Source organism: Myotis brandtii, unplaced genomic scaffold (assembly GCF_000412655.1).
Source record: "Myotis brandtii unplaced genomic scaffold, ASM41265v1 scaffold111, whole genome shotgun sequence".
Lineage (NCBI taxonomy): Eukaryota > Metazoa > Chordata > Mammalia > Chiroptera > Vespertilionidae > Myotis > Myotis brandtii.
Window position 1 is genome coordinate 640,973 of NW_005353789.1, and position 26,100 is coordinate 667,072.

A 26,100-nucleotide genomic window follows, 5' to 3' on the forward strand; every position below is an offset into this window, starting at 1 on the left:
TGGCCAGCCTGAAAATGGCCATCAGCCCCTCACCCAGGCTTGCCAGGCACCCCAGTGGGACCCCCCCCAACCTGAAGGGACTGTGGGCAGCCTGAAAACGGCCCTCAGCCCCTCACCCAGGCTGGCCAAACCCCCATGGGGTGAGGGTCCCCGCTGGGGGGCTTGGCCAGCCTGCAAGCAGTCATCAGCCCCTCACCCAGGCTGGCCAAGCCCTCCAGTGGGGACACTTACCCTGAAGGGGGTGTGGCCAGCCTGAAAACAGCCATCAGCCTCTCACCAAGGCTGGCCAGGCACCCCAGCGGGACCCCCATCCTGATCTGGGACACCCTTCAGGGCAAATCAGCAGGCCCCTACCTGTGCACCAGACCTCTATTCTATATAATAAAAGGGTAATATGCAAATTGAGCCTAACAGCAGAACGACTGGGAATGACTGGTCACTATGACACACTGACCACCAGGGGGCAGACACTCAATGGAGGAGCTGCCCCCTGGTGGTCAGCGTGCTCCCACCGTGGGAGCTCTGCTCAGCCACAAGCCAGGCTGACAGCTGCCAGCACAGCGGTGGTGGTGGGAGCCTCTCCTGCCTCCTCAGCAGCGCTAAGAATGTCCGACTGCAGCTTAGGCCTGCTCCCTGCTGGCAAGTGGACATCCCCGAGGGCTCCCGGGCTGCCAGAGGGATGTCTGACTGCCAGCTTAGGCCCAATCCCCCGGTAGCGGGCCTAAGCCAGCAGGTGGAAATCCCCGGAGGGGTCCCAGACTGCGAGAGGGCACAGGCTGGGCTGAGGGACCCCTCTCCGAGTGCACAAATTTTTGTGCACCGAGCCTCTAGTAAGAGATTATAAAGGGGTTATGTATAAAGTTCTGGAGCCAGACCTCTTGGGTTTGAATCTTCACTCTGCCCATTTGAGGGACCCCAGTTAAGTTACTTTACCTCTCTGAGCCTTCATTTCTCATTTGTGAAATGAAGATACTATTAATATTGACTTTATAAGGTTGTCATAAGAACTCATTACTATATGCCAAATTTTTAGAACAGTGCCTAACATAATGAGCCATTATTACTTGAGAAGTTGGAATGGAGAAGTTTGGGTAATACTTATATGTACAGTATATTGAGAAGAGACCAGCCTGCATGCTTTGGTTCTAAATAAGGTGATGATTGCAAGATTTTAAGATAACTTTTTAGTAGTTCTCTGTGTTACAGTTCATTCAACAAACATTATTTGAACCCCTATGTATATGCCAGGAACATTAAGTTGGTAGTGGTAGAATCCAGGTTTGATATTTCTTTATTGAAATTCTTTTGTGGGGTAATTTTATGTTCATTGTTTTACTTTGTTGAAGCTTAATCTTGTTACTCTTCATAAATCAAAATGTGTTTTATTGTTTTTCAGAATGGATTAAAACTTCTTTCAAATGGGTCACAAACGATATTATTTCAGGAAGTTTCAGCAGGTGGCACTCTTCCATTAAATTGGTGGTGTAATTTTTTACTGCATTTATGGGTGATTATGTTGTCTTAAAGATAAGGTGTAATTCGTGAATGACTCTTGTTAGACTCCATTAGGCTCTTTTGTCTTTCCATCACCTGCCAAAACTTGATCATTTTATTTAACCTCCCAGAGAGGTTTTCCTTTTTCTACAGTAAACATTTTTTTTTCTGAAATGTACCTGGGTATAATAAAAATAGTACCTAGCTCATAGGTTTGTTGTGAGAATCAAGTATTATATGACAGCACCTGGCACATAGTAAGCACTATATATTTTGTAATATTGTTTGTGTTTTCATCACCAATATCGTCTTCTCATAACAATGCTGAAAGGTAGATATCTTTACTCTCATTATAGATGACAAAGAATGGACCTTGAAGTTTAATATACTGTAGTATCCAGTGTCATTTCTCTTACTAGTGGCAGACATCAAACAGGAGGTCTGACTTTCTCCTTCATTATAGGAACCTTCCTCTTCTGTAAGGGCAACCTACAGATTCATATTAGTAAGTGAATATGTCACCTATAATACAGACTTCAGGCTAAGAAAATTTTGTTCTTGACACAAAATGCTATAGATGGTTACATATCTTTCTCTAGAATTTTTTTTTTTTAAGTGGAACCTTCAGTTCTAATTGCACCAGGAAAATAATGCCTGTGGTTTTTCTTTCCTATTTGGGCAAGATCGGGTAGCTACTCCTCTGTCTCTCGGAGTTATAAGGAAGATGTTAAACCCATTGTTTTAACCTCTGCACATCTGTTGCCTCGTGTGTAAAATAGGAATAATTATAATAGTGCATATTTTATATTTTTGAGGATTAAGTGAGTTTATACATATTAATCATTTTTTTAAATGTGTTTTTATTGATTTCAGAGAGGAAGGAAGAAGGAGCGAGAGATAGAACGTCAATGATGAGAGAGAATCATTGATTGGCTGCCTCCTGCAGGTCCCCGACTGGGAATTGAGCCCGAAACTTGGGCATGTGCCCTTGACCGGAATCGAACCTGGGGGTCTTTCGTCTGCAGACCGATGCTCTAGCCAATGAGCCTAACCAGGTAGGGCTACATATAAAGCATTTAGAACACTGCCGGGCATTTCACAAACATTCAGTAAATGTTAGTGGGGGGCTCAGAATGAGTTGCCCAAGTTGTGCCTCTGTGGTATGGGGATTACAGTATTTTAAGCTGAAGGTAATCGAGACTTTGCAAGGTCCAGAGAAACTTCTCCCTTTCCCTTAAATTTAAAATTGAGGGCCTTGTCTATAATAAAACAAGAATAACTTTTTATGACCTATTTAGAGGGCAGGGCAAACATCTAACTACTGAACATCTGCTCTTCTCATCAATCTTTGAATTAACCCCTTCTAGAGTTCTTTTGAAAGCCCCAGAGTTCTTACCTCACTCCTTAGCTCAGGATGTCATATATACTTCATTTTACCGTCTGTCTCTGAACCTCTCATGTATGTGGGAGTCTCTGACTCTTTCATGTATGTGGAGTTCCTGTACATATGTATGTAATTAAATTTGGTTATTTTCTCTTGTTAACCTGTCCCATGTAGATTTAATTATTAGACTAGCCAAGAGAACCTGGAAGAGTAGAGGAAACTTTATTCCTCCTCCACAGTAGCTATCGTTATTCACTTCTGGACTGGCCATTTCTCACTTTTAGGCTTTCCTTGCCTTTTCTGCTGTGTGAGTTTAAGCCTTTTTTGGAAAAGCCTCTCTGAGTTCTCCCTATTCTCTCCCCAGTTAACTTGGGTGGCACTGTTTTATGCCTTTGTAGGACCCTGTGCTTGCCTTGTTGTTGAATTGTTCTGTTTTATGATTGTTTAACTGTGTTTCTTCCTTTTGATTTATAAGCTGTGAAAAGGCAGAAACCAACTCTCAGTCACCATTGTATTTCCAGTTCCTAGCCTAGCCCTGGCACGAAATACATGCTTTATAAAGATTTGCAAATGAATAAAACTTAATGAAGCTTAAACACGATTATAAGGACTTTGTCATTTGATCATTTCTGTATAGGCTCTTTTCTTTTAAAAAAAATGTATTTTTATTGATTTTAGAAAGGGAGAGAGAGATAGAAACATCAACAATGAGAGAGAATCATTGATCGGCTGCCTCCCACATGCCCCTACTGGGGATCGAGCCCACAACCCGGCATGTGCCCTGACTGGGAATCAAACCATGACCTCCTAGTTCATAGGTGTACCCTCAACCCCTGAGCCACGCCGGCTGGCAGGATCTGATCTTTCTTTAATCACATGTCTTGTTTCTCTTATATTGCTAAATATGGAAGGAAAACTCAGAATTTGTCTTCAAAGTACCATATCTAAACATTTGTTGAAAGACTTTCTTTTGAAAGTAAGATAATTATTAAAGTTCATGTGTAAAATCTCTTATTCATATAACCCCTTATTTATGGTTTAACTTTCTGCGGTTTCAGTTACCCACGGTCAACTGTGGTCTGAAAATATCAAATAGAAAATTACAACCCTGGCCAGTGTGGATCAGTTGGTTGGGCACTGTCCCGTGTACCAAAGGGCTGCTGGTAATGCATGCATATGATACAAAATTCTGAAGGTACAAAAGTGTAGAGTGAAAACTAAGTCTCTCAGCCAACCAGTTCCTCCCCAAAGACAAGTTTCTAATATAGCCTTCCTGACATGGTCTATGAACATACTAACATTCAAATGTATGTATTTGTTTTATATGTGTGTGTGCATGTATACACACACACGTGTATTAAAAATTTTCAGGTTGTCCATAAGGGTTAGCCATTTTGTAACCTCATCAGAAATACATGGCAGTATTTGACTCTCCAGGTATGTTGTCAGACTTTGCGTTTTGCCATTCTGATGGGTGAAAAATGTTACATCAATGTAATTTGAATATATATTTCTCAAAGTTTATTATCTTTTCATATGTATAAGCCATTTGTATTACTTTCTGAATAGTCCTTTATGATATGAGTTGCAAATTATATCCCCCCTGTATTTTAAAAAAATGTTTTTATTGATTTTTAGAGAGAAGGAAGGGAGAGGAGAGCGAGAGAAACATCTATGTGAGAGCATAACGTCTATTGCACACACCCCACTGGGGATCAAGCCTGCAACCAGGGCATGTGCACTGACCGGGAATTAGACCAGCAACCCTTTTGGATGCCCCAACCAACTGAGCCACACCGGCCAGGGCTATTGTCCCAGTTTTGTATTATTTTTGAGTTTGTGTTTTTTACTTTGGGATGTGGTGTTTAAAAAAATGAAAACATTTAACCAACTTGAATTTGTACCTTTTTTGTCTTTTTATTTTTGCTTAGGAACATGGCTGTTGTATCTGCCATGTACCTGGAGCATTGGGTTGGCAGCGGAACCGGGCAGTTTTCCAGATTGGTACATGTTATCCCTCTTTGGCACTGGAGCTGTTCTGATGCGTGGAGCAGGCTGTACTATTAATGACATGTGGGACCGGGACTACGATAAAAAGGTAGTTTTGTCCTCGAAAGGAACAGAGAGGCGTCTCTAAATTCCGCAGAGTAATGTGCTGGCATCGGTTTTGAATGGCACATAAAGCAACAGGATCATTTAGTGTCCTCACTGAATTCAGCGTAAGAAGTGCTGATACCAGTTGAATGAATAGCTGGTATTACAAAATGCAGTATATGTCCTTTCTCAGCACAAGAGCAGCCATGAGGACAAGGTGTGTACTTCATTTTTAGAAAATAAATTAGAATTTAGAAGGCTAGGGTAAAGATGTTAGGAGTGAAGTGAAAAATCTGTCTGAACCTTTTCTCTAAAAGAAAAATCTGTTCGAACCTTTTCTGTAAAAGAACTGCCATCCCTTCCTTTGCAATATATGTCAGAGCAATAACAATTCCTATGTAAATCAAATCTTAATTTAAATGAACATAGGCAGCCTTGTTAGCATTTGCTATAATACTTCTTTTAAAAACATGATTTTATTCTTTTTTCTCCTCAGAAAAATAATGTTTATTCTGAAAAATTCATACAATACAGAAATAGAAAGGATAGGAAATACAAGTCCTCCTTCTCTCCTCCCCCAAAACCCCAGAGAAAACTTCAATTAAAGTTTGATACATTATATTCATCTGGATTAATTTCTCTGCATAATCTTTCACATGTATAGAATTATTTCTTGTTTTTTTTAACAGATCACTACTTTCTCAAAGGAAAGGCCCATCCTGTTTGCCTTTTATTCTAGCAGCCATGCTATAACAAACACAAGATCATTGATCATTAAATGCTCAAGTAAATAGTCAAGTTAACCTTCATTGTAAAAGAAACCAATGATGAATTGTATGAAGTAAATAATCTTATGTATACATTGATATAAAGTGAATAGTCATCTCTAGTTTGCCTTTCATATAAGTCTGAATTTTCCTTAAGGCACACCTAGAATGATTTTTAGTTTAATACAACAGTATGACAATATATTTTTTTAATTCATAAAACATGAATGAGTACTTGGTGTGTGTGAGACACAGTGACAGCTTCTAGGATGGCATGGTTGAAAGACAAGACTCCTGACCTCCCAGGCTAATAGTTATAATACAGCAGCACCATCATGAGAATGGTGTCCACAAGTGAACTTACTACCTTGGCCTAAGGGAGGAGGTCAGAGAGAACGTTCAGGGAGTGACCTTTGAACTGTGTCACAATAAGATGGGGAAAAAAAAGGGTGGGCTGCAGGGTGAGTCACTCCAGGCAGAGGGAACAGTGGATAAAGCATGGCAGTGAGATAAAGTACATTATGCTTGACAACTGCAATCATGGGGTTTGTGTGTGGCTGGAGGATAGGATAGTGGCAGGAACTGCACAGTAATGGCCACTCGATGCCCCACAGACCCAGTTGGGATGCCTGGATCCATGCCAGGAGATGCATTTGATTTGGGGGTTCACGTCCTGGTCAGTCTTCATTCTGCATAACCATAGGAACGAGGCATCTGCCATATGTCACTTCAGAATGATTCTTGACCATGTTTAGAGCAGCTAATATCCAAAAACTTTCAGAACCAATTTACAGCATGTAATGGTTGTGATGTTGGACTGAAAGTTTTGTAAGATGTTACATTTGAGGGAACGTGGTAAGGGTACATGGGATCTCTATACTTTTTAAAATAAAGAGATTTTTTTTTTCTTCAAAAAACTGCATGTGAATCTACAATTACAACAAAAGAAATAATTAGAAAAATAATATATTTAAACCAACTAACTTTTTCCATTTTTTTAAAAAATATATTTTATTGACTTTTTACAGAGAGGAGGGAGAAGGATAGAGAGTTAGAAACATCAATGAGAGAGAAACATCGATCAGCTGCCTCCTGCACACCCCCTACTGGGATGTGCCTGCAACCAAGGTACATGCCCTTGACCGGAATCAAACCTGGGACTTTTCAGTCCACAGGCCGACGCTTTATCCACTGAACCAAACAGGTTAGGGCTCCATTTTTTAAATGAAGAAAATGTGAACATTTTTGTTTCCCCTTAAGTGATTTGCTATCCCCCTAGATAAAAGGGAACTGATTAGGTATCCTACATCTCCCCATGCTATTTTCCTCTGATTGGAAGAATCCAGATTCTGTATTGACATGCAGCAAAGTGCTTAAGTGAGTGTCTTACAGCTATTGAGGTGGTTTTGCTAACATGGATTTTAAAATGTTACGTGCATCTCTTTTAAAGGATGAGTTAGAAAACTTGGCCGCATTGTAATGCTTACTTCACAGTTTCTTAAAGGCTGTATGTCATTAAGGATATGTTTATGGCTCCGGGTTTTAAGTGAATTAGATGAGTTAGAAAACTTGGCCACATTGTAATGCTTACTTCACAGTTTCTTAAGGATATGTTTATGGCTCCGGGTTTTAAGTGAATTGCCATTAGGTTATCTGGTTATTGATGTAAATAATATATTTATCAACATTAGGTTGATAAACATTGAAATACTCTATTGATTTGGTTTTATAAGCTGTGAGCTCTCTGGTTTCATAAAAACCACACACAACATGTTTTGATCATCGTGTTACATAATTTTTAGTCTTGTCACTGAGTGCTGATCTTCAGCTTTCAAATGTAGGTAGGTAATTATAACTGCTGAAGGGCCAGTGTAATCATGCGGTTAGTGTGGTCTGTGGGAGTGGACTGACTGTGTTACTGTGTTACCTGTGACTTTGGAAAGTTACTGAGCCTCTGCATCAGTTTCCTAAAATTTAGAAATGGCAAGACCTTGTGAGTGGCTAAAACAGGATTCAGTGATGTGATGCATATGTAGCTCTTAGAATAGTGGCACATTGTCAATACTCAGATACTCGCTGGGAGAATCATAATATCCTGAAACAAATAGAGAACATAAATATTATTTCCAACTGAAACCATAGGGCCCAAAACAAGTTCTGGCACTTTAACCAAGACGAGTCATTACAGTTTGATAAACTGTTTATTGCAGAGTGAAACATGCTGTAAATTGGTTCTGCAAGTTTTTTCTGTAAAGAATAAGATAGTAAATATTTTAGGCTTTCTGGGCCATACTGTCTTTGTTGCAACTACTCTGTTGGAGCATAAAAGCAACCATGCACAATATGTAAACAAATGGGTATGTTTCTCTCAATAAAACTATTTGTGAGCACTGAAATTTGAATTTCTTATTTCCATGTGTCACAATACATTACTCTTTTTTAAAATTTATTTTCAACCACCTAAAAAAGTAAAAACCAGCCTTAGTTCATGGTCCATATAAAAACAAATAGTAGGCTGGATTTGGCCCACAGGCTATAGTTTGCTAACCCTTGATATAAATCATATGAAAATATGTTATATTAATAATAGTTAACAGTTATTGCATACTTATATGCCTCAAACACTGCATTTACTCTGTGAGGTAGGTGCTATTAATTACTTCTCTCCCTTTTCCCTCTTTCTGTTTTTCCTTTAACAGATAAGTAACTTAAGCCTAAGAGAGATTAAGTAATTTATCAAAATTCATATAGCCAGTAAGTGATAGAATTGGATTCAAATGCTGGGCTCTCTGATCTCAGATGCTGAGTTCTTTTAGCAGTGTTGAAAATTTTGAATATGTTTTTTATTTGTGGTTCAATTTAAAATAATCACATTCATGATCTTTTGGAAAAAAAAGAACAAGTTAATATATATTATTTGTTCACATAATTTCTCTTTCTTCTTTCACAGTGGATTTGCCCTTTATATTTGGGTGCAGCTAATATAAGATTACAGACCCATCCTAAATAACCTGGCAAAAACACTCCAACTTTCAAACCTAGATTATCTGTCTTTTTTCTTCACATCTGACTTCTGATTGCAGTGCTTCCCACATGATATTAGTCTTATTTAACATGCACTGCAATTTTTCCCCCTGAGAATTCATATTATTATTGTTCCTCTTTTCTCTATGGAAATTGAACATTCACTTGCTAATTACTAGATTAGGAAATCGCTTTGTTTTGTTTGCTTAGGGGTGGGGATGGGAGATAGAAAGGAGAATGAGTGGTGGGAAATTTTTGTTCTTTTCAAAGCTACTTTAAAATACCAACTTTTGATTCTTGGCAGTATTTCCAATGTTGATTTCACCTTTTATTCATATTTCTGCCTAAGTGCTTACCATGGACCAGTCTCTTGATGAAATGTTTAAATAAATGATTGAGCCATTGTGTGAGGCTAAGGTATCTATTTTTATGCACTAAGGTTACAAGAACAGCAACCCGCCCAATAGCTGCTGGAGACATTTCGACTTTTCAGTCCTTCGTTTTTCTCGGGGGACAGCTGACCCTGGCACTGGGGGTTCTTCTGTGTCTGAATTACTACAGGTATAGTAATGTGTTTTTCATAATCATGTATGAAATATCTCCTTTGAAATGGAGGAAATAGAAGTAAAATAAAATTGAAATATCTTTATCATAAAGCTGTTTATTGGCTACCTATTGAGCATCTGTAAGTTAGCAAGTATAAATAAATCACCGCACATTGTCAAATCAAGTATGTTTTCATCCAAAGGAATTAAGATAGATCAGCATTTAATTTATCCTGAACCACCTTTAGTACTTACACTGCATGTTCCTAAGGTTCGCAAGACACTTTATAGGTTTTCTAGATGCCTGAGTGTGTGTGTATATACTCATTTATACAGGGATGAGCAAAAGTAGGTTTAGAGTTGTTCACACGAGAAATAATACAATAATTAATAAATAATAATACAAGATTAAACTTCCATGTACTCACAATTGTAAACCTACTTTTGCCCACCCTGCATAATTTTATTTCATTGTCTCTGAAGTCAATAGAAGCAGAAGTGGTTATAATTCAGTGTCTCTGAAGTAGATAGAAGCAGAAGTGGTTATACTCATTATGCAAAAAGAGGAAATGGTCTTTCTCAGAGTTAGGTTCCTAATCCATAATAGATGAAAAAAGTGGAAGGACTCGTTTCTGTGTCTCAAACACAGACAGGATTAAACTTCTGTGCATTAGAAGACTGTTTACAAAGTGCTTCAATAAGAGAGAAAAGAGGAGGTCACCAAACAAGCATTATTTTATAAAGACTAGACTTATTTATGTATGTTGCCCTGCTAGTATCACTCACATGAAAACCTTGGAAGATTATTCCTGGAGGGGTGGTGTTAGGCGCCCTGTGAGGTACCTAAGAATGAATGTCTTACGTTATTATCCTTTCATAGGGGCTTTGTGACCTTATCCTCTTCCAGAGAAATAACACCCCATTGTATGTGGAGGAAGGGATATCTTGACTCTGATTCTCTGTTAGAACGTCTGTTTCTACCTGTCTTAATGTTTGAATATAAAATTTAGAGAGGCAGTAGCATAATGGTAATAAGTTGGACTTTGAGTCAACCTGCGTTAAGTTGGACTTTGAGTCAACCTGCGTTAAGTTTGAATTCTAGCCCTGCTACTGACTAGCTGTAGGACAATTACTTAATCTCTCTCTCTCTCTCTCTCTCTCTCTCTCTCTCTCTCTCTAATATTATTGATTTCAGAGAGGAAGGGAGATGGAGAGAGAGAGAGATAGAAACATCAGTGATGAGAGAGAATCATTAATCGGCTGCCTTCTGCATGCCCCCTACTGGGGATTGAGCCCATACCTGGGCATGTGCCCTTGACTGGAATCGACCTGGGACCCTTCAGTCCGCAGGCTGATGCTCTATTCACTGAGCAAAACCAGCTAGGGCTACTTAATCTCTTTGAGCTTTAGTTTCCTCATCTGCAAAACAACAAGTGGAATTAAGCTATCTGCCTCTTAAGGTTGTGGTGATGATTATAATGAGTTAACATGTAAAGCAGTTAGAGCAGTGCCTAATACATGAAAGCACTACATGTGTTAGCTGTTGTTATTGTTTTTTTGTAACACTGAGAATATTTTTACTCATACTTTATCCATATCAAAGTCCAGGAAGAAAATTTTACATAACAAAAAATATAATTTTTAAGATAATTTATTTTCCCAATTAGTGTTACTCTCATCTTATTTAGTGGTTTGTAAGAGATGGTGATGTTAATCTTTCTAACGGTTTTTCTTGATTTCAGTATAGCTCTTGGAGCAGCATCCCTACTTCTTGTCATCACCTATCCACTAATGAAAAGAATTACGTACTGGCCTCAGTTAGCCTTGGGTGAGCTTGAATTAACTGTAACTATTTCCTGTGATACCCCAAACTATACTTTTAGATATAATATCATACATGCATACATACATGTACAATGTGGCAGATAAGATGTCAAGTCAGTCATGAAATTTTCCAAACCAAGAATAGTTTTTCTTTTCTTTTTTTTTTTTTTTCAAGAAAGAGAGGAAGGGGGGGAGAGAGAGAGAAACATTAATAGGTTGCTTCCCGTATGCACCCTGACTGGGGATAGAACCTGCAACCTAAGTATGTGCCCTGACCAGGAATCGAACCTGTGACCTTCTGGTGCATAGGACGATGCTCCAGCCAACTGAGCCACACCAGCCAGGGCAGATTTTCATATTTTAAAGAAGGACAATTAGCCATTTCTGTTGGCCAAAAAATCTTGAATATTTAATTTTCCGAAATGCTCTTTTAAAGACATAGGTATGTCATGAAGGAAAACATTAGCTGCCTTGAGCCTACCTCTCTCATTGGGTGGTTGATCTAGCTGCCCTTTGGGGACTGGAATAGAAAACACTCCGAGCAGGAGAACAGGGGTTTAAGTATGTGTGACAGCTCAGCCGCTTCTCGGGGATCCCTTTCTGAGAAGCTTTCCTTAGACTTCCCGGGGAAAAGTTATAGCCCTCTGGGCTCCCACAGCCCTCTGACAAGACACTTACTCATTTCAACAGCATCAATTCAACAAGAAGTATTGAGAGCCTCCTCTGTCTCCCCAGTAATAAATTGTAAATGCCTAGAGGATAAAGCATTCATTACATTTGAATGGCTCAGCATCTCACATAGCACTTGACACATCGCAGGAATTCAATAAATGTTTATTAGTAGAAAGAGAGGTAGATAGGAGGTAGTAAGTCAAAATCTTTTGCAAAAATATCTACTAGTCTTTTATTCCTAGAGTAATCTTAAAACTAGTTTAGTTCTTTGAAATTTTTCCCCCCAGTAAAAAAAAAGAAGAACTTAAAGCTACTTCAGAAATTGATTTGAGGCTGACTGCAAAGTTGTGGTGGAATACTAATTTTTTCTAAGATCCTCTCATTCAATGTGTTTCTTTTTATTTAAAATATATATATAGGGCATTATATTCTCATCTGATCTGGGACTCCTTTGGTAAAAGGAGGATAAGCATTTCCTATCTATAAGATAATATTAAGAAAGCTGGTGTATTTACTTCAGATATTTATTGAACTTCTAACTTTTACTTTGTGCCAGCAATCACACCAGGTACTAGGAAAATAAAAGTGACCTAAACACATTCACCGTCCTGATGGAGTCGGAGCAGGAGACAGTGATGAACAGAGCATTGCAGTGTAGCGTACTGGCACACACGAGGGCTGCGGGCCCACAGGGGAGGCCCTGCGTCAGCTGAGAGAGTCCAAGTGGAAAAAGGCGACAAGGAGAAAAAGGGGCTTCTGAGAAAAGACGTTTGGGACCCATAGAGTTTGAGGTGCCAGAGGGCCTTGCAGGTGGAGATGTCCCGCAGACAGTCCAGGGCTAGTCTGAAGACTGAGAGGGCCTGCACAGAGACTCGGGAGTCGTCAGCATGTAATCCTCAGCGAGGAGGGCTTGTGGCATACACAAGGGTTCCTGTCTATACTCTTCTTTCTATACCTAGAGGGGAAGTAGAGTGATAATGGGAAGGTCACAGGATTTTAACTCAGGTCTAAGTCCAGACCCCAGCATCTATTACTTATTGACTGTGCTAGGCACCTTACTAGGTAGGATAAATGTTCTCATGAAATCTATGTATCAGGGATGTTATTCTTTCTCTTAGCTATGTTATTTTCATTGTTTATTCGCCTGTCTGAACCTGTTTTCTTTTTTAAAAATGTAGCTAATAACTACCACAGAGAGCTGAGAGAATTTAAGAAAGAAACGTATTAGAAAACAGCATACACAGAAGCACTTAATACAAGCTGATGCTCCTCCCCCTCCCTTTGGAATTCGGAAGTCCAGTTAGACTTTTCCTCTCTCTGTTTCACTCCTTGTAGGGTTCACTTTTAATTGGGGAGCACTACTTGGATGGTCTGCTGTCAAGGGCTCCTGTGATCCATTTGTTTGCCTGCCTCTTTATTTTTCTGGAATCATGTGGACTCTAATATATGATACTATCTATGCCCACCAGGTAAAGAAACATCATTTTTCTTTAACTTAGTTGTTTTTTTAAAAAAACTTTAAGAACCAAACTAAAGGGAATGTATTTTTTTCTAAAAACATCATTCACACTTCCATGGTACCAACAAAATATGTCTATTTCATGTGCATGTATATTTACCAAAGAGATCAACTCGTTTATTTTATTTATAATAATTTAAATAGCATTTACTATATGCCAGGCACTGTTTTAAATACCTTGCAAACACTAATTTAACTCTCATAATAACCTGAGAGGAAGGCACTTTTATTATCCTTATTTTGCAGATGAGGAAACATGCCTGGGAAGTAATTTGTCCCTGTCACATAGTTAGTGGATGGCAGAGCTGAGATTCAAACCCAAACAACCCTCTCCTGCCCCTCTGTTGATGTCTCTAATCATTGCACCAGGCAGCTTCTTTACCTAGTATAGGTAATAAATGTTTTCCTAGATTTTTACCTATTTTTGTCATTAACGCTTTTTTTTAAAACAATTTGTCTATTTTGGCCATTTCAGTTGTTTCTGAGTTTCTGCAATTAGAAACAGTATTGTTTTATTTACCAATGTCTTTATGACTGAGCTTTTCAGGTAAATTTTTAGGAGTGGTGTTACTTAAAGGACATAAATATTTTTATAGTTTTTGTATTGCCTTTTCATAAGTTTAATTAAAAAAAACCTTTTAAAAAATTTTCTGGGTTTATGTTCTTAATTTTCCTTTTATGTTTATGATCTGTGAAAAAAGGGTTTCTCAGTATTTTTATGACTGTGTTCTCAGTCATTTACTTAAAGAATATGTCATGATTTAATGAAATTTTGTTTCTGATATTTTAGTCTGGATTTCATCCTGCTTTCTTTCATTAACCCCTTCCCCTCACCACATTTGTATTATTATGAAAAAGTTGCCAGATCTTTAATCAGCCTGATTCCCTAAAGTGAAACTTAATAGTTTAGAGGAGATGCCTGTACTTTTTGCAATAAGATCTGGAACCAATGGTTAGGGTAGCTGTACGCCAATTACGTTAACTTCTTCAGTAAAACACCATATCCTCATTGACACTTTGGTAGTCCACATAATTAAAGATACAGTTTTCACTGGAACCCCACACTCATTATTATTTGTATTTGGGACTCCAAAAAAGAGCTGTCTGCCTGCAGGTGCCTGCAGAGTTCAGCGTGCAGCCTCTGATATCACAGGACCATAATTACAACAGCATATGGAAATGCTTGCGAATATGTTTGCTAGAGGAAACCAGCCAGCTAGATGGGAGTGTTTCATCAAAACCTTAAACAGAAAGGATTTGATGGGAGAGGCTAGGAGTAAATTGAGTTAGAAGTGAAATGTGAATGGATGTTGTGTAGTAAGTGAGCAGTTTTTTACATTTGTGATTTCAACAAGATTGAAACTAAAATGTAAGGAAATTATTAAAACTTGAGAACTCTTTAATAAGGAGGAGCTCTATAAAGAATTTGAGTTGAGTTTTACTTTTGATGTAGTAAAAGTGTAGTTAAAAGTCAATAGGGGGAAAAATGTCAATAGGGTTATAAGAAGTACAGTGACATGTAGAAATAGAGCTGGAAGAGAATTTCAGCAGTAACATTTAACTTTGACTTGGCTGCACATTCATTACTGATCATCCCATCTTCTGAGTTACTCATCTTTCACAGCTCATAGTGTATCTTTATGGTTATACTAGAACAGTGGTTCTCAACCTTCTGGCCCTTTAAATACAGTTTCTCATGTTGTGACCCAACCATAACATTATTTTCATTGCTACTTCATAACTGTAATGTTGCTCTTGTTACGAATCGTAATGTAAATATCTGATATGCAGGATGGTCTTAGGCGACCCCTGTGAAAGGGTCGTTCAACCACCAAAGGGGTCTCGACCCACAGGTTGAGAACCGCTGTACTAGAGGCTCAGTGCATGAATTCGTGCACTGGTGGGGTCCGGCCAGCCCGCCCCAATCGGGGCTGATTGAGCCGGGGGGGAGGGGGAGCAGGAGACACGGGAGGTTGGCTGGCCAGCCCTGCCCCTGATCAGGGGCGGGGGGTGAGGGGGCTGACAGGGGGAGGGGCCGTTGGCCCACCCTGCCCCCTGGTCAAACTCCCAAAAGGGACAATTTGCATATTAGCCTTTTATTATATAGGATATAACTGTTCTTTAAAAGACAGTGTCCCCTGGAATTAGGTAGCAGTGATTGCACAACCTTGTGAATATACTAAAATCACTGAATTGTACACTTCAAAATGGTGAATTTTATGGTATGTCAGTAAAAGACAATTTCTTATTACTTTTTGATGTTAGGACAAGAGAGATGATGCTCTGATTGGCGTGAAGTCCACAGCACTGAGGTTTCGTGAAAACACCAAACAATGGCTTAGTGGCTTCAGTGTAGCGATGCTGGGGGCGCTGAGCCTGGTGGGCGTGAACACTGGTCAGACCGTGCCCTACTACACTGCTCTGGCTGCTGTCGCAGCCCATCTGACTCACCAGGTTTGACCACCTTATTTTTTCTCCTCATTCTTCCTTGCTATAAATTATAAATATTTAAATGAAACAGCCTCTGTGTTTACCAAGTAAGGTACTTCTTGCACTGCTTTGAACTGGCTTGAATCACCCCCTCCCCTGCCCCATCTTACCATATAAAAGAGTTATATTATTTTTAAAGAGATAATCTAAAACTAAATGTAGATCTTTCCCCCTCTGATTTTTCGGGAATTAATTCTGGAAAATTTCAGCAATATCTGAAGGTTGTGGGTTGAATTGAATTACTCTGAAAGCAACTAATCAATACAACTTCACTTTAAAATGTGGGCTTCTGGTGATGCTTAGTAAACTGATTAGTCATAGGTTTAGATCCCCTGGTATGGAGACCAAGGCTGGATATGTCATGAAATTATAACATGTCAGAATTCTGCCTAGATAATAGGAAACTGTCATTTCAGGATATGTCCCCAGCACCCTTGCCCCTACAAGCTGATATTGTGAATCTATTTTATTGACTTGTGTAAAATGAATGAACTAAATCTAATTTTAATTAATAGGTTGATGCAAAAATACAGTCCATTAACAACCAGTGTTTTCTGTTATTTTCTTTGAACAGAAGTTAGTGAACCTATATTTAGATGATCTGTTTCGTATAGATTATTGCAAGTTATTTTTCAGGGTAAGCAAAACTTACAGAACATGGCGTGAAGGAAACTAAAATCCAATGTCTATAAAGGAAACCCTATGCTGCATCCCCTTCATTGTTTTTCTCACTAGGAAAGCTAAAACATACGAATTGGTGATTCTCCAGGATTCTCAGATCTCATTGTTTTCTTCCTTAGAATTTTCCAGCATCCTCTTTTGGTCATAACTCAGCTCCACAGGATTGTCTGGTCAGGGTAATAGAGATTGAGCACTATTTAGGCACCTGGATATCAGTGGAGAAAGGCAAAAAATCATGAGGACTATCACAAATGTTATAACAAATATTTGGAACTCACTTTATAGTCTCAATTACATTTGTGGTCCTCTCTCCAGTCTCTGACACAATATTTTAGGATGGACATAGCCTTCCAGTATTTGAGAAGAAAGGAAATCACGATGATTTTAAGTCTGCAGGCCACAATAACCAGAGTTGGGAGGATGCTGATGCTTAAGCCTAGGGAAGAGTAAGACAGGGACATGAGACTTTGCTGATACAGCTGCAGGACTGCCATAGAAAATAGGAGTATTATTGTCTTAGGTCACCAACTACAAATCTAGGTTACTAGGATTCCCTTCTCTTTGTGGGGATGGGAGGGAGATTTACACATGGATGGGGGGTATTTTTATCCTATCTAATAATAGACAAACATGGTAATTGACCGTACCTTTGCTACACCTCCCATTGGCTAATCAACGCAATACGCAAATTAACCGCCAACAAAGATGGCGGCTAATTTGCATACTGCAGGCAGGGTGGGACAGCACGAGCTGGTGCAAGCCGCCATCCAGGCCCCCGTGTGTGACCCCAGAAGCCGCCTGCCTGCCATCCGGGACCCGGATCCCCCCCCCCCAACCCCCGAGTGCACAAATTTTTGTGCACCGGGCCCCTAGTTATAAATAAATGGGAAGGCTCACTACAGGCATTTAGTGGGTGAGGACCAGGTATATTAAATATCTTTCAGCGCACTAGACAGCCCTACACAATAGAGTTGTCCTGCCCAAATGTGACTTGTTCTCCTGTTGAGAAACATTTTTCTGAAGAATAAAGCTAGAAATGGAGGGTAGGAGCTATAGGAAGCAGATTTTAGATCAATCGGTAGAAGGAAGAATTTTCTAAATAGAGCTGACAATAGCATGGGTTGCTTCTCAAAGCATTCACACACCATAATGGGGAAGTTTTTAGGATGCAGCTTAGATGATACCCCGTGATATGGTAGATCTGTCTACATTGGGGAACTGTTTGGGGTGCATTAAGGGCTTCCCATTGCTTACAGTTATGTAGCAGAGTGCTGATACCTTCTCCAATGATGTGTTTGTGATGCCAGAAAGTCCATACTGGTACTAATGCAGCATTGTGTTCTTTTACAGATTTACACTCTAGACATCCACAGACCTGAGGATTGTTGGGATAAATTTGCCTCCAACTAAACAATAGGACTAATCATTTTTTTAGGGATTGTCCTCGGGAACTTGTGGAAAGAAAAGAAGACAGATGAAACAAAGAAAAATACAGATAGTAGAACAGAAAATTAGCAATTGAAGTTTCTCTAGGAATTTTTTAATTAGACTTTTACAAAACACTCAGGTCTTGTTGCTGCATAATTAGATTTGAATAAGAGTTTTACACTATATGTTAGAGAATTAAGAATCAGAAGATGAAGACCAAGCATATTTGCCTGGATTTTAGTTCAGCTATTTACCAGCAAAATTCGTCCTCTGTCACAGAAACCTGAGACTCATCAGGATTTGAGATGACCTTGAGTATTTAAGTTGACGCATTCTTCTGCTCCTTATAATTCTCATATGTGGTCATGGGAGTTGTATGAGTTTAGGACTTCAAAAGAAACTTGACATGTATCTCACCTAAATGTCTGCAAGAAAAATGGACTCTTTTTTAGGGGAAAATTAAAACTGCCACGGAAAGTTGGGGCTTACTGTTCTTTATTTTGACCTTTCCTCACTGTCAAAAGCTGTAATTCAGAAAACCATTCTATTTTTTATATTTTAGGAGAATTTCAGTAAATAATTTGTTTTTTTCCTGCTATATCCATACATACTGCTGTTGTTAATAAAAACCTAGTGTTCGTTTAGATCAGGTCTCTGTGTGCAGCCATAGTGATCAGAATGGGCAGACAGGCCATCACCAGGGACAAGTTTAATTTCTATTTGTTTTGTTTTTATCTGATTATAACTTACAGGATAGTGGCATATTGGTTAAGGTTACTGTTCCTTTATCCCTTCAGAATGTTCTAACAGCTGCCGAGTGATGTTTTGCAACCCATGTAAAATGTCTTTCCTCTGCTCAGAACCCTCCAGGATCTTCACGGGACACTCAGTACAAACTAAAGTCCTACTCCCTGCCAGGCCTCCATGATCTGGCCTTGCCTGTGACTACTCTCCTCACACTCCTTTTCAGCTTCTCTGGCCTCCTCACTGTCCCTCATCAGGCTGGGCAGACTCTGACCCGAGGGCCTTTGCATTTACAGTTCCTTTGCCTGCAATGCTCTGCTTGAATTATGTCTTTGTCCTTCACTGCAGGGCTTTTCCTAAATATTACCTCCTTGAAAAGGCTTTTCCTAACCACTGACTAAAATGGCATATACAAATATTACCTACACCTCCTATCCCCTTGCTCTTTATTGTTTTTTTTTCTTTAGAACTTATCACCATCAACCTAAAATGTGGTTTACTTATTTAAGTGGCTCTCATGGACAATGGGGTATTATGGGGAGGCAGTCATTTGTGTATGTTAGTTGTGGGCAGCAGTAAAAGCTGAATTGCATGATGACGATGCAGCAGACACAGAACACTCATCAGACACTGATAAATGGGCAGAGGGAAATGTAGTGAACTGTTTATTCAGCAAACACTGAGAGAGTGGCTAGCCTGCAATGGGAAGCCCTTAATGCATCCCAATGGTTCCTCAATGTAGACAGATCTACCAGATCCCTGGGTATCATCTAAGCTGCGTCCTAAATACTTCCCCGTGACAGAGCAACTGTAATAGTACTCGGCTATAGCAGCAATGCATTGAAGAGGGGGAATAGAAACATACCTTACCTTTAGAGAAAGGGAGGGACCCCGTTTATTAACACGAGTGGACTCGGGGAATAATTTCCAAATCAGAGTGAAGAAACATGCAGAGAGCCTGTGTGTGTGTGTGTGTGTGTGTGTGTGTGTGTGTGTGTGTATCCCGCTGGGGTCTTTGTCTTGCAGATATGCCCCTGGCCCTGCAGGAGGGCCCCCAGGTATCAGGCCACATCCGATTGTTCATCCTGGCACCAGCATAACAACCCTCCCTCCCAGGGCAGTGCATTGTTCACAGTTCCATGGCCTCTGCATTTAGATAACAAGTTCTGCAAGACCAGTTTCCTCCTCAAAAAGAATGATTCTAGTGAGGACTGGCTACAGAATTTGCCAAAAATCTATGTAATCTGTTCAGGTTGGCTACATAATTTTCAGATCATCCTATATTTTAAAATGTTAACCTATTAGCACTGATTCCAATTAGAGGAGGTAAAATGCGATATGTTTCAATTTTATTTCATTTTTCTAAGTAAGTTGACAGAAGTTGATATGGAACAAATATTAGAATTGATAAAACTCCCACAGCCATTTGTGATAAATGGGGACAGGAGAATATAGTTAAAAATTCATAGATTTGCTTGCTGTCAAAAAGCTACTTAAATTTTGTTGAATTATTTTAATTCCTTTTAATTTCTCCTAGGTAGAAAGGCTGAAAAAGTAAAATAAATGGGTAAGTGGCAGGTGGCAGGGGGATGTGGTGAAGTACATTATTAGCCTCTAAAATCATGGACATAAAACAATTCAGGGCTGCAAAGAAGTGCAGCCGTCATCAGTCTAGAATCAGGATTGTCTATCACACAGTCATGAGGGGTATTGTAACTTAAGATAGGTGACACCAGTCATCTCTTGGGAGATTCGCTCCATGAAGAGAGCCCCTGCCCAGTCTTCTGTGGCAGAGTCGTCCTGAGGTTGTAAGTTTATGGTGGGGATGGAGGTTGGGTGGGGCCACAGAAAATCTGGCTGGAGTCTGAAAATTGTGACACACACTGCCTCTCCCTCTACCTGGTTTTCTTTGCTAAATTGCTCTTTGGTTCTAGATTGTAAAGGCCTCCAGAGCCAGGCCACACCCTACTACTTCCCCCAAATCAACATGCACTCTTGCCCTTGGGCTGGTCCCTTCACTGCCCCTGGCCACACCCCTCTGCCCCGCTCCGTCAGCACAAGGCCTGACAGCCATTAGGAAGGATGGTGAGGGCCTGACTTGGAGCAGACACGCCTGCGTGTGCATCTGCATCGTCCCTCTCAGCTGCGGACCTCAGGCAAGTGACAAACCACCCTCCATCACCACATTCTCTTTCACCTGCCAAATTTGGGCTGTGTTGTGAGGATTAAACGAGGCTATCATATTAAAGCCTGTGATGGGCTGAATTGTATTGCCCCCAAATTCACCTATTAAAGTCCTAATCCCCCAGTAACTCAGAATGTAACTACTTGGTGATAAGGTCTTTAAGGAGGTTATTAAGTTTAAATGTCATTAGAGTGAGCCCTAATCCATTATAACTGGTGTCCTTATAAGAGGAAATCTGGACACACAAAGAGATACTACACACTTGGGCGCGCGCACGCTCACACACACACACGCACGCGCGCACACACACACACACACACACACACACGACTGAATGCACAGGGAGAAGTCCAACTGCAGCCCTGATAAGGTGTGGCCTGACTCTGGAGGCCTTTACAATCTAGAAACCAACCCTGCCAACACCTTGATCTCAGATTTCCGGCCTCAAGAACTGTGAGGAAATAACCTGTTGTTTAAGCCACCCAGTCCATGGTGCTTTGTTACGGCAGCCCTGGCGGGCTTAATATAAATATGAAGTCCTAGTACTAAACCTGGCACACAAAAGATTACAAGTGGAGTTCACTAGGAAGTTCTCACTTTTCCACACCAATCCTACCTTTCTTTCCTAAAGGAGCACAAGTTTTATCCCTGACAGCAGGCAGGCTGAACAAAACCCTCCAAAGATGTCCATGCCCTAGTCCCCAGAACCAGTAACTACATTACCTTCTATGGTAAGAGGGCACTGCAGATGTGATTGAGAAGGATTTGAGGTAGGGATGGGAGTCTGGTTTATCCAGGGTGCAAAGGAATCACAGGGGTCTTTATAAAAGGGAGGCAAGAAGGTCAAAGTCACTAGTAGGAGATGTGACAATGGAAGCAGGAAGTTAGAGTGATACAAGGAAGGGGTCAGGAGCCAAGGAATGCAAGTAGCCTTTAGAAGCTGAGAAAAACGACACATTTCCTCGTAGAGCCTCTAAGAGAACCAGCCCTGCTGACACCTTGATTTTAGCCCAGTGAAACTGAACTGGGGCTTCTGACCTCCAGAATTTTAAGATCAGAAATGTGTCTTCTTTTAAGCCACTAAGTTTGTGGTAATTTGTTATAGCAGAAACAAGTAAGCTAACACAACAACTATTCAAGTTCTGATTGACCTGTCCCCTGAACTGCCAGAGCGCTTGGTTGGTAAGAGCTGAGGAGTTGCAAGTCCAGAAAACAGCTTGCTTGAATCTCTGCTTGAACACCTGTTACTTGGATGATCTTGGGCCAGTTACCTGGTTCAGTTTCTCAAATGAAGCTAAAAATAGTACCCTTCTCCTGGATTTAAAAACCATGTCTCCAGCTACTAGAATGAAGATTCCATGATAACTGGGACTTGATCTTATTCATTAAAATAACCCCAATACATGATATTGTAGATACTCAATAAATGTTTGTGATTTATTGTCCATCAGTGAGCTAATATTAAGTACTTGCCAGACTTGGTGTTAGCTTCAATAATTAGAAATTCTTAATGTCATTCAACAACATATAGAAATTCACAATATGAGGTGCCATAATAAAAATATAGATATTTTTCATGTACACATGATTAAAACCATGTAAAAATATGTATAATGAAGACTAAAGAAACAAAAATAGAAAGACAGGTCATGGGTACTAGGTTATTATAACATTGCTTTATAATAAAATTAAATGGGCAATGGTTCTAAATTTCATGTTTTAAGCTAATCTATGAATATAACCTTTACCTAATCCAGTGTTATTTTTACCTTTTAATATTTACATTTTAAAAATAGACTTCAAGATAACTTTTTGTAGCCCCTATAAAAACAAAGGAAAGATTATTATTATTTAATAAGTTCTTTCCAAAATAAAGGATTGAGTACTAAAGGAAGGCTTGTAGCTGTAGCCTCAGACTCCCATGTCTTCCTTTAAGTGACAATCCTTGCCCAATCCTTGTCTGAAAAAAATTAGTCCTAAGAAAGAAAGCCAACCCCAACAGAACACTGGCATTGAGACATCCCCGAGGCTACCAGGAAGTCACACTATAAAACAGTCATATCTCCATCTTCCTATTAAACCAACATAGTTTCTTAACCAATGATGTCCAAAAGCTTCTTGTAATGTTAGTTTCTTAACCACTGATGTCCAAAGCCCTCCTGTAACATTGAGCAATGAGTTGCCACACTTTCTCATGATCAGAAACATATGACCTGGGAGAGTAATGCCACCTTGTTTGTCTTCAGAAATAACTGATAAAGGGCATGAAATTAAACCCAGTTTTCTTTTCTTCTCTCTTTTAAAAGTAATATATACTGCATTTTTCCTAATGTAACATATGTACATTGTGGGAAGTCCAGAAATACAAAAAAAAAAAATCCAAAGGGGAAAATAAAATTCATTTTTAGCATCATTATCCAAAAAGATATGCACTATTAGCACACTGCTAGTCATCTAGACTTTTAATAGGCATATAAACATATTTTTCATAAAATTGGAGCCACACTGTACCTCCTTTTCAAAATCTACTTTTTTCACTTAACATTTTCCCATGACATTAAATCTTTCAAAACATGAGTGTTTATTGGTTTCCTAGGTTTTTTTTTTGTGTTTTTTTTTTTTCAAAACTGGTTTTAAATACTCATCAGGGCGAACAGGAAGGGTCTGGGGTAAGAGCTTGTTACATTTGAGTATGGGGTGGGGCTGGGGTGCCCTGAGAGAAGGGCAGCTGGGGTGCCCCACCCCACCCTGGGACAAGGGAACAGAGAGTAGAGGCCCTCTCTGGAGGGTCCCAGGGCCAACTGGGAGCCAGCCCTCCCTTCGAGGTAGATCACCGGGGAGGGAACCAAAGAGGAACTCCCATGATGGTGGTGACAGGCGGTCACTTCCTCAGTGGTAGCTGGGATAGCCCGAGGCTGGGGTCCCTTCCTTAGAGGGCAGCTGGTTGGGATCCTCCAGGAACGGGGGTGCATTGCGGAACTGCTGGGCAGTGTAGCAAGTGAGGAGGATGCCAACACCCTCGATGAGGGCCAACAGGATGCCCCCCATCATTGCCGAGCCCATCATGGCCAATGGGCCACTGTGGGCAGCCAGCACAGCCCCAGTCAACGCTCCACTGGTGATGGAATTCCAGGGATCCTCCTTGCCCCGCACACGCACCAGGCCACAGTCGATGGTGGAGAACAGGCCCCCCCACACTGCGAAGCTACCTCCAATCTGAGGGGCTCGGATCCTCACAGCATTGGCACTACCTCTCAATCGGTGCCGAATTCCGACAGGGGCGTTGCGGAAGCCCTTGATGGCCTGGAAGACTCCACCACCGATGACACCCATAGTGAAGGCTCCACCGCAATCATCCACAATTCGCCATGGGCAGGGCTCCCGAGCCTACTCCTCCATGGCGCCGGCGTCCGGCCGCGCAGTCCGGCGAAGCCCTAGGTTTTTAATTATATGCATGTACTATATTTAACTAATCATATTATTGAACACATAGGCTTTTATCTTTTCCCCTCCCTCACAAACATTGAGCATTATGATTAGATTCATATCGTTGGGCACACCTGTGATTATTTCCATAAGATAAACTCCTGGAAGCAGAATGTCTCTATGTGCACATTACCAGGGATCGTAGAGTGGGGGTAAAGGGTTGGGTGTGATGATGTGCACATTTTTAAGATTTTGGATATATTTTCTCAAATTACCTCCAGAAAGTTCTATATTTTCACTTGCAGATTCTAGCCAACACTAAGACATCATTTTTTAATTCTCGTCAATTACACAGGCAAGAATAATACATTATCCTGCTTACATTTCTGTGGTTACTAGTGTAGACAAATATTTTTCAAAATGTTTATAAGACATTTGTATTTCTCCTTTGTAAATTGCCCGTATGTTGCCCATTTGGTTATTGCGGTTAATACATGCTGCCTTGTTGATCATATCTCCCAAATGTAATATTTGACAAACTTGGACTGTGTTCTCATTTTACAACATCATCATTTTATTAATAAAGGGATTTTTGATTTCTTGGTTTAGACCAGTGGTTCTCAACCTTCCTAATGCCGCGACCCTTTAATACAGTTCCTCATGTTGTGGTGACCCCCAATTTCATTGTTACAAATTGAACATAATTAAAGCATAGTGATTAATCACAAAAACAATATGTAATTATATATGTGTTTTCCAGTGGTCTTAGGCAACCCCTGTGAAAGGGTCATTCGGCGACCCACAGGTTGAGAACCGCTGCTCTAGAGATTATTCCTGGCCCTCATTCTGGGTCCTTATCTTATAAACATGCCCACTGACTTTATTAGACAGAGAATTAATTCTATTAAGCTTATAGTCCTCAGGGGTCAATATAACTCCTTCCCCAACAATGACCCAAAAGAGTCAATGACCCACAGGTTGAGAACCGCTGGTTTAGACAGAACTATCTTTTCCATGGAGAAGGTAACATGTTTAACATGTTTGTAGTTGTTCTCATTAATGTGTACTATTCAAGCATCAAACATTTGTTGAGCATCTCATACTCTGGACATGGGCTAGTTGCTGCAGACACAGAAATGAATTAGATAAGCTCACAATCTGCCATGTTGAGGTATGCTGTCCATTATGGTAGACCCTGGCTACATGAGGCGATTAAGCGTGTGAAATGTGGCTGGTATGAATCTAGATGTCCTATGAGTATAAAATACACACCAGATTCCAAAGACCTCATATGAAAAAATGCAAAATATCTCATTAGTAATTTGTTTATTGATTTTAAACTAAAATCAAATTTTTGTATATTGAGTTAAATACAATATATTATTAAAACTAATTTTACCTATTTCTTTTTTCTTTTTAAATGTGGCTACTAAATTTTTTAAAAATTACATTAGTGGCTAGCATTATATTTTTGATATATAGCAATACACACTTTAATTTGCATTTCTCTGATGATTAGTGACATTCATTTGTTTTTGCTTTTACTTCCCTTGCCTTTTGAGGTCAAATTCATAAAATGTTCTCTACAACCAAGGTCCATAAGTTTAGTACCTATATTTTCTTCTGTATAATTTATTATTTCAGGTCTTATATTTAGGTCTTTGATTCATTTTGAATTATTTTTTGTACACAGGGAATAAACTGTAATCTAGTTTCATTTTGTTTGCATGTGGCTCTCCAATTTTCCCAGCACCATTTTTTGAAGAGATTTTCTTTTCTCCATTGGAGGTTGCATTTTAATAACAAATAAATGAGTAAATAAA

At 39.8% G+C, this 26,100-nt stretch overlaps 2 protein-coding genes across 2 annotated transcripts in view; one reads left to right on the top strand and one right to left on the bottom strand.

The window, feature by feature from the left end:
* Positions 1-18,566, top strand: part of COQ2 (coenzyme Q2 4-hydroxybenzoate polyprenyltransferase) — a 23,317-nt gene extending 4,751 nt beyond the window's left edge. The window contains exons 2-7 of the mRNA XM_005857381.2: positions 4,810-4,976; positions 9,203-9,324; positions 11,051-11,136; positions 13,140-13,273; positions 15,589-15,777; positions 17,845-18,566. Of these exons, the coding sequence (XP_005857443.2) occupies positions 4,810-4,976; positions 9,203-9,324; positions 11,051-11,136; positions 13,140-13,273; positions 15,589-15,777; positions 17,845-17,904 (758 nt within the window). The 3' untranslated portion in view covers positions 17,905-18,566. The remainder of the gene's footprint in view (positions 1-4,809; positions 4,977-9,202; positions 9,325-11,050; positions 11,137-13,139; positions 13,274-15,588; positions 15,778-17,844) is intronic.
* Positions 18,567-23,461: 4,895 nt separating this feature from the next.
* LOC102249666 (mitochondrial import inner membrane translocase subunit Tim17-B-like) lies at positions 23,462-24,265 on the bottom strand. The gene is given in 1 exon segment (XM_014544475.1): positions 23,462-24,265. A coding segment is annotated over 1 exon segment (510 nt). The 5' UTR covers positions 24,251-24,265; the 3' UTR covers positions 23,462-23,740.
* Between the last annotated feature and the right edge of the window lie 1,835 nt (positions 24,266-26,100).